This window comes from Manis javanica, chromosome 9 (assembly GCF_040802235.1).
Source record: "Manis javanica isolate MJ-LG chromosome 9, MJ_LKY, whole genome shotgun sequence".
In the NCBI taxonomy this organism is placed as follows: Eukaryota; Metazoa; Chordata; class Mammalia; order Pholidota; family Manidae; genus Manis; species Manis javanica.
The window spans coordinates 74,709,270-74,724,322 of record NC_133164.1 but is presented as its reverse complement, the minus strand read 5'-3'; the positions used below and the strand labels follow the sequence as shown (position 1 = coordinate 74,724,322).

Here is a 15,053-nt window from a genome sequence, read left to right as displayed (position 1 = left end):
GTTTTTCCATCCCTTGACTTTTAGTCTGTGCCTGTCTTTGGGCTTGAGGTGAGTTTCTTGTAAGCAGCATATAGATGGGTCTTGCTTTTTTATCCATTCTATTACTCTGTGTCTTGATTGGTGCATTCAGTCCATTTACATTTAGGGTGACTACTGAGAGATATGTACTTATTGCCATTGCAGGCTTTAGATTCGTGGTTACCAAAGGTTCAAGGTTAGCTTCTTTAGTATCTTACTGCCTATCTTAGCTTGCTTATTGAGCTGTTATATACACTGTCTGGAGATTCTTTTCTTCTCTCCCTTCTTATTGCTCCTCCTCCATTCTTCATATGTTTTGTGTTTTGTTCTGTGCTCTTTTTAGGAGCATCTAGAGCAGTCCCTGTAATATGCCCTGTAGAGGTGGTTTGTGGATAGCAAATTCCCTCAGCTTTTGCTTGTCCAGGAATTGTTTAATCCCGCCATCATATTTAAATGATAGTCGTGCTGGATACAGTATCCTTGGTTCAAGGCCCTTCTGTTTCATTGCATTAAATATATCATGCCATTCTCTTCTGGCCTGTAGGGTTTCTGTTGAGAAGTGTGATGTTAGGCTGATGGGTTTTCCTTTATAGGTGACCTTTTTCTCTCTAGCTGCATTTAAAACTCTTTCCTTGTCCTTGATCCTTGCCATTTTAATTACTATGTGTCTCGGTGTTGTCCTCCTTGTATCCTTTCTCTTGGGGGTTCTGTGTATTTCCATGGGCTGTGCGATTATTTCCTCCTCCAGTTTGGAGACGTTTTCAGCAATTATTTCTTCAAAGAGACTTTCTATCCCTTTTCCTCTTTCTTCTTCTTCTTGTACCCCTATAATATGAATATTATTCCTTTTGGATTGGTCACATAGTTCTCTTAGTGTTGTATCGTTCCTGGAGATCCTTTTATCTCTATGTCAGCTTCTATACGTTCCTGTTCTCTGGTTTCTGTTCCTTCAATGGCCTCTTGCATCTTATCCATTCTGCTTATAAATCCTTCCAGGGATTGTTTCACTTCTGTGATCTCCTTCCTGACATCTGTGATCTCCCTCCGGACTTCATCCCATTGCTCTTGCATTTTTCTCTGCATCTCATCCCATTGCTCTTGCATTTTTCTCTGCATCTCTGTCAGCATGTTCATGATTTTTATTTTGAATTCTTTTTCAGGAGGACTGGTTAGGTCTGTCTTCTTCTCAAGTCTCTGTGATCTTTGCCTGTAGTTTTGCCTTTTCATGGTGATAGAGATAGTTTGCAGAGCTGGTACGAGTGACAACTGGGAGAGCTTCCCTTCTTGTTGGTTTGTGGCCTTCCTCTCCTGGTAGCATGTCGACCTCTAGTGGCTTATGCTTGGCAGCTGTGCACAGACAGGGCTTCAGCTACCTGCCCGGTTGGTTTAGAGTTTATCTCTACTGTTGCTGTGGGTGTGGCCTGGCTGGGTCTGCTCCTCCAAAATGGTGGAGCCCCGTTGGAAGGGGAGCGGCCGGGAGGCTATCTATCTCCACAAGGGGCCTCTGTGCTCCCTGTTGCCCAGGGGGTTAGAGTGCCCAGAGATCCCCAGATTCCCTGCCTCTGGTCTAAGTGTCCTGTCCTGCCCCTTTAAGACTTCCAAAAAGCACTCTCCTAACCAAAACAACAACAGCAACAACAAAAGAGGGGGAAAAAAAAGAAACGGAAAAACACACGATTTTCTTTGTCTTCAGGCACTGGTCTCAGGCACCCGCTCACCGGTCTTGCTGCCCTGTTTACCTAGTATTGGGGTCCGTGTCCCTTTAAGGCTTCCAAAAAGCACTCGCCAAAAAATCCCGCTCCCGTTTCTTTGTTCTCTGGCGTCAGCCTCAGGCACCCGCTCGCCGGTCCTGCTGCCCTGTTTCCCTGGTATCCAGGACCCTACACATGCACTGTGTCTGCGCTCTGGTCCGGAATCCTGGGTCTGGGTGTTCAGCAGTCCTGGGCTCTCTTTCCCTCCCTGCTGACTCCTCTCCAACCGCTAGGGGCCGGGGGGAGGGGTGCTAGGGTCCTGCAGGGCCGGGGCTTGTATCTTATCCCCTTTGCAAGGTGCTGGGTTCTCGCAGGTGTGGATGTGGTCTGGCTGTTGTCCTGTGTCCTCTGGTCTCTATTTTAGGAAGGGTTGTCTTTGTTATATTTTCATAGGTATATGTGGTTTTGGGAGGAGATTTCCACTGCTCTACTCACGCCGCCATCCTGGCTCTGCCAATTTGAGGTGTTTTTAAAAAGGACTTGGGGTAATGTATTGTTTTAAAAGTGAAAGTTATCTGAATTTGTGTTTTGAATATAAATTTTTTTTAAATTACTTTTTCTTCACTAATTGCTGGTTGTAGAGTAGCCATGCCTCTTAAATAGTGGGAGACAGTTTTATGGAAGGAAATGAAACACCAGAAAGGTGAACTTTCCTTTATGCCTCTTTCTGCTCTGTAACTTTCTCTCCCAGATTCAGGGGGTCGTTGGGGCGTGTTGACAGCCTCAGGACTTAATCCATCACCCATGTGAGCTGGAAGTAAAGCAGAGGATGGACCCAGAGAACCCTGGGGCTCTGCTGCCACAGCTCAGGGGTCCCGGCCTTGCCCTGGGTAGTCAGGAGCCGCTGATTAATGTCACATCCTTCACAGAAGATGTTCAACTCATAACCCCAAATATTTAATAGGGAATATCTGTTGCTATGAGACAGTGGCAAAATATTTTCAGAAGTCACCAGCTTCCTCCTTTTGTCAGGAGCAAACTTCACAGCTAATCATTCTGTAAATCCGAGGAAGCTGTGTGAGTGGTGTGAGCTGGGGGAGGAGAGTCAAGTTCAGAGTCTGGCCACTTAGAACTAGAGTGAGCTTGAGTTACGGTGGTAGTTTGTCTGCCTAAAGCCACCTACTTATTTTTAGTTGGGTTCTACCCTATTTTAATTGAGTAGTTCCTAGCCTCTTTTTGAGAATTACACTCACAGTCCTTCCTTTGTAAAGGTGTAAAAGTTCTCCGTTGAGCTCCACAGATGAGGCTGGCCCTGACTATGAGCTGTCTGTTCCCAACATCTCTGTGGGGCTGGTCAGCTATTGCCTGGTGGGTGGAGTGGGAAGTGGGCCTAGGAAGGACAATGACCATTGTTAAGAGAACGCAGCCAGGACCCTCAGAATGCACTGCATAAGCCCAGCCAGGTCCCTCCACAGAGCCAAAGGCCTTTGACAGTCCAACTGGGGCAAAGGCAACAGGAGCTCACTTGTATGATGGGGCTTGATTATCATAAATACATATTTGTTTAAATATATATACAAGCAATACATAATGTTGAAACTGAACTCCCCTATAATACCATCCTTCAGAGACACCCATAGTTAAAATTTCAGTTTCTGTTTCTCAACATAGCCATCTCCATATCAATAGGTAATTATAAGGGCTAGCCATGGTATATCTGGACCAGAGAGTTTCAGTGGGGTCTCTCCTGCAGCCAGGTGGTGAAGGACACAGGCGAGCAGAGGTGGATGACTGCCTGTAAGAAATAAATGAATTTCTGCCACTTATTTCTCCCTTTGACTGACTTCGGTTTCAAAGGTATTTTGCCCCAGGATTTTCCCCTGGAGTTACATCTGGCAGTAGTTGGTGGGACCTCTGAACCTGAAATCTGTCTACATGGGTGTGATGCTTGGGCCGGCTGTCCCTAGAGACAGTGGGGAGATGCCCCGAATGCTCCCCTGTCCCGTGGATAGTGGGAGGCACCAGTGGCTGCAGTGGTAGATGGTGCAGCTTCACCTGGGGGCCCCCTATCCATGGGACTTCCAATTGGGGAGCCCCGAGTGGGGAATTGGTCTAGGGTAAAGCACCTCCTAGATGGGGGGGGAGCCCTTCCTCAGAACTGGGGAAGAATGGAGACACCAGAAGCTGTGGATTTAGCCCTTTGTAAGGTAGAGGCCCTGAGTGGCTGTGTAGCAGCTGAAACTGTGGGGTATCTTTTTCTTGAGGTCGTCGAAAGTGTTGTTGAGGAGAGAGAGGGTTATCGAAGAGAGAGAGAGACTTTGGCAGGAGAGAAACACTTAAGCACTGCTTGGAGGAACTGGGCAATGACCTACAGGATGCCCTTAAGAAAGAGAGACAGTTATTGAAAAGACAGGTCACACTCCTGGAAGAAAAGTTAGTAGCAGCAAGGGAGGAGATAATCAGGAGAATCTGCACTGCAGGAGGCCATGGGGAAGGGGGAGGAAAGAGCAGGGCCTTCAGCCCGGGAGATGGTGGAGGAGGTGTTGGGAGAGGATGAGGGGGTGGGGCCAAGGGCCCATCTGTTGTCAAGACCTCTCTCCAAGGCACCAGCCTCTCCTGTATTAAAGGCCCACCCAGTTGTAATTAAGAAAATAAAAACACAACAACTGCAGGCTCCTTGGGGAGGAGCCGCCTCCTCCCCAGATTGTGGAGCACACCATGCTCTGCCCCATACCCAGGATGAGCTGGTGGACCTGAGCATCGCATATCGGCAGAAGCAATCAGAACCTCAGCCTACATGGCCTTTGCATGTCTGGGATATGGGGTGAAAAACATTGCTTTGTTGAGTTCTGAAATGGGTAGACTGGCTTCCCTGACAACTCACCCTCCCCTCTGTCAGCAGTTGCAAAGTGCTCAGGGAATTGGGTGCATCTGGATTGGCTGAGAGCTGCCATCAGGGCAGTTTGGCCCAGTCCGGCTGATTTACTATACCCAATAGCTGGGAAACATATGCAGAGCTCCAGCAGGGGTTACGGGAGCTGGGCATGAAAAATATCACCTATAATATGGACCCCCAGGGCCCCGATGAGGAGTTGTTCACCATAGGAATGAGAAATCTAGTGCTACATACAGCACCCCCATCTCTCTTTGGGTCCCTAGTGACTATTCTTGCCCCCCACATAGGGCAACCTATAAGTGAGGCTACTCGTACTTTAGCAGATCTGGGAGAGGTTGAAACAATAAAAGCATGGAAGAAGTACTAGCTATGACTGAATGGAGAGGTGCAAATGGCCCTGTGAAAGTCTCAAGGACCCAGATGTGTGGGTTGATTTAATAAAGGCGGGGCAGGGAAAGAAAAACTTGATAGGCAACCCAATAGGATATTGTTTGACCTATGGCCACCAATTAAAGCCAGAGGTCCAGGACACAGAAGCCATAGTCAAAGCCTATGTACGGCCTGTGTCCCTGCCTGGGCCCTCACCGTCACAGGATGATTGGGCATCATGGTTCAATTGAGGTGAGGGTCAAGGTCCCCACCTTGGTGTGGACCAGAGACCACATGTAGAATTAGCAATTCATCGGTCTCCCATGAATGTACGGTGTGTCCTGGTGGTGGTGGATGGAGGAGCTGAGTGTTCTCTGATTTATGACAACCTTGAGCGTTTTCCTGGGACCCCTGCTGTGATAGATGTGGGGATAAAGCAGTTAGAGTGAAAAAAGCCCAAATCCCATTGGGGACAGGACTTTTACCCCCAATGGAGTATCCTGTGTACATTTCTCCCATCCCAGAATATATTTTTGGAGTAGATATCCTGCAGGGCTTACAGACCACTGCAGGTGAGTTCAGACTGAGGGTACGTGTGGTAAAGGCAGTTCTGAGGGGACATGCTAAGCACCTGCCTGTAGCTTCTTGTGTACCTCGGTGAGTGACAAATACTGAACAGTATAAATTGTCTGGAAGGCACAAGGAAGTTGGAGAAACTCTACAGGAATCGGGGAAGGTGGGCATCATAAAATGCACTCATAGTCCTTTTAATTCTCCAGTGTAGCCAGTGAAAAAGCCAGACGGTTCCTGGCGTATGACTGTATTACAGGGAATTGAATAAAGTCACACCCCCTTTGCATGCTGCTCTCCCCTCTATAGCAGCCCTTATGGGCACCCTCGGTCATGAACTAGGGATGTATCATTATGTTGTGGACATTGCTAATGCTTTCTTCTCTATTGGCATAGCACACGAAAGTCAGGAACAGTTTGCCTTCACATGGAAAGGCCAGCAGTGGGCATTCACTGTCCTTACACAGGGATACCTCCACAGTCCCATGGTTTGTCATGGACTTGAAGCCCAGGACTTGGCCACATGGAAGAAACTGCAAAAAGTGTGGCTGTATCACTACATTAATGATGTGCTCACATCTGATTTCTCTCTTGGATTGAGAAGGGGCAGTCCCTAGACTGCCGCAACATCAACAGGAGAAAAGATGGGTTGTGAATAGCGCCAAGGTTCAGGGACCTGGTTTGTCTGTAAAATTCTTGGGGGTTGTCTGGTTGGGTAAAACTAAAGTTATCCCTGAAACAGTGATAGACAAGGTCCAGGCTTTCCCCACCCCTACCACTGTGGCAGTATTACAAGAGTTTTTGTGTCATTTGGGCTACTGGAGGGTGTTTATCCCACACTTGGCACAAATTCTGAAGCCCTTATACAAATTGGTACAAAAGGGCATCTGATGGGACTGGGATGAAACATGTGAAGCTGCTTTTAGTGCTGCCAAGCAGGCAGTCAAGGCCCTGTGAACTAGATATTTGTGTAATGAAAGCTGGTTATGGATGGGGTCTTTGGCAGTGGCTTGAACAGCCCATCTGTTGGATTCTGGTCACAACTACGGAAAGGAGCAGAGATCTGGAACACCTTGATAGAGAAGCTACTGGCTGCCGTGTGCCACACCTTGTTGGCTACAGAGCCCATCGCCAGAACAGCTTCGACCAAAGAAATAACCACCTATCCCATCACAGGGTGGGTGTGAGACTGGACCCAAAGGCCACAGAGTGGCATGGTGCAGATGCCTACACTGGCCAGATGGGGTGCGTATTTACAGCAGCGTAGCGCCCTCTGTACTAGCCCCTTAAGTGGAGAATTCCAGTGCTTATTGGGGCCAGTGACCTATACCAGTGGAAAGCAGGAAGAACTTGCTTTTCAGCCCTTGGTAGCCTAGACTCCTTATCAGGAGGGAAAAAACCCTATACTTTAAGATGCTTGGTACACAGACAGCTCCAGTCATGGGCAGCCCCCAAGGTGGAGGGCTGTGGCTTTGCATCCTAAGACTGAGACAATTTGGATGGAGGATGGAGAGCGGAAGAGCAGTCAATGGGCTGAGTTGTGGGCAGTATGGCTCTTGATCACCCAGAAGCTCTCCCCTATAGTTGTCTGCACTGACAGCTGGCCCGTCTATCGGGCCTTGACCCTGTGGCTACCAACATGGTACCATGCTAACTTGATGGTTGGTCACCAACCCCTTTGGGGGCAAGACTCAGCGGCCTCTGGTCAGACTAAAACAGTTACAATATATCATGTGACTGGCCATTTGCCTTTTGGCATCCCCAGGAAATGACGAAGCAAATGCCTTGGCCCAGGTGCATTGGCTAGAAGGAAAGCCTGCTTCTGATGTGCCCCAACACAACTATCAGCATTGGTTGTATTGGGGCAAAAGACAATGTGGGCTGTAACCCATCAGTGGGGCTTGCCACTGACCTTTGAAGAAGTTAGCAGAGCCTGGAGGGAATACCTTGTGTGCTCTAAGAGGGACTTATACCCAGTCCCACAGCAACATGGGAAAATAGTACAGGGCCCTTGTCAGGTGGCAGATAGACAATATTGGGTCTCTGCCCATATCACAATATCGGTATGCCATGACTTGTGTGGATACAGTTACTGGCCTATTGGTTGCTTTTCCTGTATAGCCGAAAACCACTAAAAGAGGCCTAGAGTGTCTCTTTGCAGCCTATGGTCAGCCCCAGGTGATTGAGAGTGCTCAAGGCACTTGTTTTTCTGGACATGTGTTACAAAATAGTAAAGCGGAAGTTTCATGTACCATATAACCCTACCAGGGCAGGCATGATAGAGAGTACAACAGGTTGTTGAAATCTGGCCTGAAGTCAGATACCAATAGGCTACAGGGCTAGTCTGTTTGCTTAGTGCTGTGGCGTTTGAATGAGAAGCCCCAAAAAGGAGCCTGTGGACATGCCAACACACATTGCTGCCTCTCCTATACACCTGTATGTGCAAACCAAAGAGGAGTTATTGAAGCCAGGATATGGCCAGCAGAGCAACATCCTGCTTCCAGCTCCAACTGCATTAAACCCTGGAGACACTGTTGAGTGGATGTGGCTCTGGACATTTTGACACATGGAGGAGTGATGGCTGGCCCTTCTGGCACCCACTTTGGGGAGAAGGCCTGGAAGCTGGCCTCCTGTATGTTCCTAGAGTAACAGCAGAGTGACCCCCAAAGATCATGGTAGTATACCCAAAACATCTGGGAGGTAAGAGCATCTTATGGGGGAAGTTTTATCTTTATGCCAATGCATGTACCTCCCATAGCCCTATATACTGACCCATCTGTAACTCCCACAGGGAGTGGGGTGAAAGTCTGGTATACTAGACCAGGACAAGATCCCATTCCTGCTATTGTCCTATCACAGGACCACTCTCTTGTATGCATCCTACCTGTTGGACAAGATTTGCCTATGCTGGTGTCATTAAAACATGTATCTTATCGCCCTTAAGGGTATTCTATAGTTCCTGTGGCCTGGATGCATCTCCTGGCTGCTGCTGCCGCATGGTGATTGCTTTGAACTCCCTATCTGTTCAGCTACTGACTGCCTGTGGAATGGGCAAGCTATGGACTTAATCTTCATAGGACTTTGAATTTAGCTGAATCCTCTGGCTTGAGGATTATCATGATTTTATTGCTGTTGCTGTTGTATGTTATTAGTCTGGTTGCAATGCTCCAGTTTTCTTGCACAAGGGCCATTGTGGAAGATGGCAAACAAGTAGATTGTAAGGTGAGATTTCTGGAGGGGTGGGCTGAGGGAAAAATTACGGGTTAGTTCCAGAATCTCTCACCTGGCCTTAGTGCATCTCCATATCAATAGGTGTTTCCAAGGAGTGGAAAGAAGTAGTCCATTTCCATATCAATAGGTAATTACAAGCAAGCAAGGGCATATCTGGACCAGAGAGTCTGGGTGGGGTCTCTAATGCAGCTGGTCATGAGAGACACAGGAGAGCAGAGGTGCACGGCTGCTTTATTTCTCCCTTTGACTGATTTCTATTCCAAAGGTATTTTGTGCTGGGATTTTCCCTGGAGTTACAGTGGGCCTTAATGAGAGAGGGCCCTGCCCAAAGTTTCCCTGAGCCTTCATCAGGCTGTTCTCAAGAGGTAGCTCCATCCCCATTGGTGCAGCAAGTTGCCAGAGTCCCCATTTTGTACCAGCTTCCAGGCCTTCTCCCCAAAGTGGGTGCCAGAAGGGCCAGTCATCACTTCTTGATTATTCACTCTTGATAAAAGAAACTGAAAAATAAAACAGAGCTAAAGTGATGTGTTTTTACTACCCTGTGATCATAGGAATTTAGAAGCAATTTCAGCCTAGGGTTTAATTTCTGATTTTTTATATGCACTCTTATTGGATACATTGAATAGAATGATATAACAGTTTTTTTAAGGTAGGGATCTGCACTTGTCAGAGCAGGAAGCTGTTCTCTGAGTGGCAATTGTGAATTGTTGCCACAGCCAGGTATAGACAGAAATCAAGGTAACACCTTTGGAATGAGTGGAGAGAGGTCTGTGCAGTCAGTGCAGGCAGCCTCTTAGCTCCAAGTGGAGAGGCAGGCAGGCCACGGCATGTCTGCCAGTCATGTTTTCCATGTCCACCAGACACACACACCTGCCCACTCCTGCCTTCCATGGTGTATCCTGGTTTCTTTCATTCAGTATGTAGGGAGCTTGATAAGGAATGCTGATGGACTTAATTTTAAGAAATCTTTTATACTGGGATGGCCAGTATTGAAAAGAACAACAAACGCTGGTGAGGATGTGGAGAAAGGGGAACCCTCCTACACTGCTGGTGGGAATGTAAGCTAGTTTAACCATTGTGGAAAGCAATATGGAGGTTCTTCAAAAAACTAAAAATAGAAATACCATTTGACCTGGGAATCCTACTCCTTGGAATTTACCCAAAGAATACAACTTCTCAGATTCAAAAAGACATATACACCCCTATGTTTATTGCAGCACTTTTTACAATAGACAAAGTATGGAAGCAACCTAAGTGTCCATCAGTAGATGAATGGATAAAGAAGAGGTGGTACATATACACAATGGAATACTATTCAGCCATAAGAAAAACAAATCCTACCATTTGCAACAACATGGATGAAGCTGGAGGACATTATGCTTAGTGAAATAAGCCAGGCAGAGAAAGACAAATGCCAAATGATTTCCCTCATTTGTGGAGTATAACAATGAAGCAAAACTGAAGGAACAAAATAGCAGCAGACTCAGAGACTCCAAGAATGAACTAGTGGTTACCAAAGGGGAGGAGTGTGCAAGGGCGGGTGGGGAGGGAGGGAGAAGGGGACTGAGGGGTATTATATTTAGTACACATGGTGTGGGGGATCACGGGGCAGACAGTGTAGCATAGAGAAAGGCACATAGTGGATCTCTGGCAACTTGCTGCACTGATGGACAGTGACTGCATTGTGGTATGGGTGGGGACTTGATAATATGGGTAAATGTAGTAACCATTTTTTTTCATGTGAAACCTTCATAAGAGTGTATATCAATCATACCTTAATAAAAATTAAAAAAACAACAAAAGTTTTTTTATACTATTTTTTCTTCTTTTCAAAACTAAACTGGATATACCCATTTACCAAAGAAATACACCTTTTCAAAATCTTCCTTGCTTCATAATAGATTAAAATTATAGCTATTACATTGCCTTATTACCAGTTAAAAGTAATGAGAAACAGCAGTGCCTTGTTTTTATACTTCATTATTAAACAGCTGTATTGTCTCTGGCTGTCAGAGATAAGGGAGGTGGAGGCAGGGGAAGGGGCAGCCTTCCCTGAGCTGGCGGAGGCCAGCACTGAGTGTCGGCTGCTCTTCATCATTTACCTCACAGGGAGCCTTAGAACTTAATTTTCAGTGGTGTTTTCTAATTATCTTTGAAACGTGTATTAACATATCAATTTGGTTGAAAAATAAAGTCATGTTTTCTGACAGGAAGTAAGTACATTTTGGAGGATTGCTCTGAGGATAAGGACTGCCTTTGCCAATAAGATTATATAGCTAATAGTTTTTATAACCTGAGTATAAATCAGCACCTCCTAAAGTTGACAAAAATGTTTAAAATATTTCATTAAGATCATATTGGCAAAGTTCCATTGGAATTACTATTAAAATTTTCCCAACTCTTTCTGAGAATATAGTGCATTTTAAGTGAAAGAACTAGCATTTGGTGAGTCTTGGTAAAGCCTTTTGGTACCTTCCAGAAATAGGAGAAAATGGCTGATGGAAGTCAGCTTGTTTCCAATTCTGCTTTTTACAAAATTGAATTTTTGACTGAAAGATGATTAAAAATATTTTTTGATAGTATTTTGATGTTTGGCATATAACTCTGAAGAGATTCAAATAATTGAATGACATTGTTAGGACCCAATTTATTTCCATTTACATGTTAATGTGAACAAGATCCCTCAGTATTTATAAACATAAAAATAAAAAAGAGGAATAAAATTGATACCAAGCCTTGTTTCATTCTGGTGATATTTAATATTCAGTCTTGATAAAAGTAACAAAAAAAAACCCAGAGCTAAAGTGATGTGTTTTTACTACCTTGTGATCATAGGAATTTAGAAGCAATTTCAGCCTAGGATGTAATTTCTGATTTTTTATATGCACTCTTATTGGATACATTGAATAGAATGATATAGCAGTTTTTTAAGGGTGTATAGTACTCCAGAAATTACAGTTATACCATTTGCAAGTATTTGGATTTATGAAGACAAATTAGATGTCAACTTAAAAGTGTCTGAGGGGTGAATAGCTTTTAAATATTGTCAGGGCTACAAAGCTATAACATTTGGAGAGCACTGCATTATGGGAAATGAGCAATGTCCAGAAAAGCAAAAACTTAAATAAGTCCTCCCAAGTCCTCTTTACCAGTTTATTTATTTATTTATTTATTTATTTAATTTTTTTTATTTTTTGAAAGGGCATCTCTCATATTTATTGATCAAATGATTGTTAACAACAATAAAATTCTGTATAGGGGAGTCAATGCTCAATGCACAATCATTAATCCACCCCAAGCCTAATTCCCGTCAGTCTCCAATCTTCTGAAGCATAACAAACAAGTTCTTACATGTCTTTACCAGTTTTTTAAATGCATCCAATCATACACAGACAGGCCTGCATTATTTGTGCAGCTTGAGAAAGATGACTTATCTGCTGATCTTCTTTTTCTTTTTTTTTATTAAGGTGTTAATTGATATACACTTATGAAGGTTTCACATGAAAAACAATGTGGTTACTACATTCACCCATACTGTCAAGTTCCCCCCCACACACCCCATTGCAGTCACTGTCCATCAGTGTAGTAAGATGCCAGAGTCACTGTTCGCCTTCTCTGTGCTATACTGTTGTCCCCGTGACCCCCCACACCATGGGTACTAAACATAATACCCCTCAATCCCCTTCTCCCTCCCGCCCCACCCACCCTCCCACACCCCTCCTCTTTGGTAACCACTAGTCCCTTCTTGGAGTCTGTGAGTCTGCTGCTGTTTTGTTCCTTCAGTTTTGCTTCTTTGTTATACTCTACAAGTGAGGGAAATCATTTGGCACTTGCCTTTCTCCACCTGGCTTATTTCACTGAGCATAATACTTTCTAGCTCCATCCATGTTGTTGCAAATGGTAGGATTTGTTTCTTTTTTTATGGCCAAATAGTATTCCATTGTGTATGTGTACCACATCTTTATCCATTCATCTACTGATGGACACTTAGGTTGCTTCCTTATCTTGGCTATTGTCAATCTTCAATTTTATAATGAAATGAACTAGAAAATAGGATTTTACACTTATTTTAAGGGCCATCCTTTCAGATTCAAAATTTCCTTCATAAAGTATGGTCTAAATAAGTATGTTTAGCAAAAATGCACCATTGCACACAGACACAAAAAATACTAACTAGAAGGTCTCTTTATAGTTACTTGAACTTTGATAAAAATGCAGAAGTCCTCCCAGTATATTAATGTTCTTTCCACCACTGGACTAGAAAGGCAGGAGTCACTTCCCGAGCTGAGTGGTTAATTATTTCTGCAAAATAAGTTGATACTCAGAAAATTTTGCAGCAGTAATTCTGGTTGATGAATGAGAGGCTCCATTAATGTGAAAAGGTATGGTTTTGAAAAGAAAATATTTGCACATAGTACAAAATTCAGAAAGCTCCAAGAAGAGGGTAAGATAGCTTGTTTTCTAATGTATACCTTTTGTTCCTTTAAATTTTACTGTGTGTGAACTACCTACTTAAAAATAAGAATGGAATTATCAGGTCAAAACTTAGGAACTTCTTAAAAACTGTCAGGTTTTAATATGTCTCAAGCAGTTGTATTAACTGAAACTCAGCATTGCTAGTGGGGGCCTGTCCCCTACCTGTGGCCAGCACATACTATCTAATCATCTTCTAACACCTATTCATCTCTATTTTAAAAGTATTCATGAAAATGAGCAGTTCCCTCCTGCATCGTTTGATTTAAGTTGTGTGCTACTCTCTTCTGCTTTATTCCAGGACAAACGGGTGCAGGAAACAACTGGGCGAAGGGGCACTACACAGAAGGGGCGGAGCTGGTCGACTCGGTGCTCGATGTGGTGAGGAAGGAGTGTGAGCACTGTGACTGCCTGCAGGGCTTCCAGCTGACCCACTCGCTGGGGGGCGGAACGGGCTCAGGCATGGGCACGCTGCTCATCAGCAAGATCCGCGAGGAGTACCCTGACCGCATCATGAACACCTTCAGCGTCATGCCCTCACCCAAGGTCTCTGACACTGTGGTTGAGCCCTACAACGCCACTCTGTCTGTGCACCAGCTGGTGGAGAACACGGATGAGACCTACTGCATCGACAACGAGGCTTTGTATGACATCTGCTTCCGCACCCTTAAGCTCACCACACCAACCTATGGGGACCTCAATCACCTTGTGTCGGCCACTATGAGTGGGGTTACCACCTCCCTGCGCTTCCCAGGCCAGCTCAATGCTGACCTGCGCAAGCTGGCGGTGAACATGGTCCCTTTCCCCCGCCTGCACTTCTTCATGCCCGGCTTTGCCCCCCTGACAGCCAGAGGCAGTCAGCAGTACCGTGCCCTCACGGTACCTGAACTGACTCAGCAAATGTTCGATGCCAAGAACATGATGGCTGCCTGTGACCCAAGACATGGGCGTTACCTGACAGTGGCCACTGTCTTCCGGGGCCCCATGTCCATGAAGGAGGTGGACGAGCAGATGCTGGCCATCCAGAACAAGAACAGCAGCTACTTTGTGGAGTGGATCCCCAACAACGTCAAGGTGGCTGTGTGTGACATCCCACCACGTGGCCTCAAGATGGCCTCCACCTTCATTGGCAACAGCACGGCCATCCAGGAGCTTTTCAAGCGCATCTCGGAGCAGTTTTCTGCCATGTTCCGCCGGAAGGCCTTCCTGCACTGGTTTACTGGTGAGGGCATGGATGAGATGGAGTTCACAGAAGCAGAGAGCAACATGAATGACCTGGTGTCAGAATACCAGCAGTATCAAGAAGCTATGGCCAATGATGGCGAAGAGGCTTTTGAAGATAATGAAGAAGAGATCAATGAGTAAAGGGGTGTCCCAGTCTCAGATACCACAATTTATAAAGTTCTTTCTGTAACTCTGGTGCGTCTTGACCTTCATGCAGCCAGATGCTTCCCTGGTCTAAATATGTGGGAATAGGCCCCTCACAAATGCAGTAGAATTGCACTAGCAGTGATCCGGAATAAAGAAAGTACATCACAATAGCAGAGAAGTGACGGTCCTACCCAATCCAGAAATCAGACTGCAGCGATTTTCCACTGGAGGACTTGAAAGAACTAATGGGCCATAAGGGGCTAAACTTCCCCTTCTATTAAGTCTTCAACCATGTCTGAGAATGAGCAGGGAAGTTAGAAACAGTGTTTCTTAATTCTCTGTGATGAAACCTGAAGCTGTGCAGTGTTGCATGATGTTGAATATGTAATACTGAACTTTAAGGCAACTTACTCACAATAAAATTCTAAAACTGT

At 45.3% G+C, this 15,053-nt stretch overlaps 1 protein-coding gene across 1 annotated transcript in view; it reads left to right on the top strand.

Annotated features, from left to right (window-relative positions):
* TUBB6 (tubulin beta 6 class V) overlaps positions 1-15,053 on the top strand; it is a 26,721-nt gene extending 11,668 nt beyond the window's left edge. Inside the window, exon 4 of the mRNA XM_037001031.2 lies at positions 13,550-15,053. Coding sequence (XP_036856926.1) covers positions 13,550-14,613 — 1,064 coding nt within the window. The 3' untranslated portion in view covers positions 14,614-15,053. The remainder of the gene's footprint in view (positions 1-13,549) is intronic.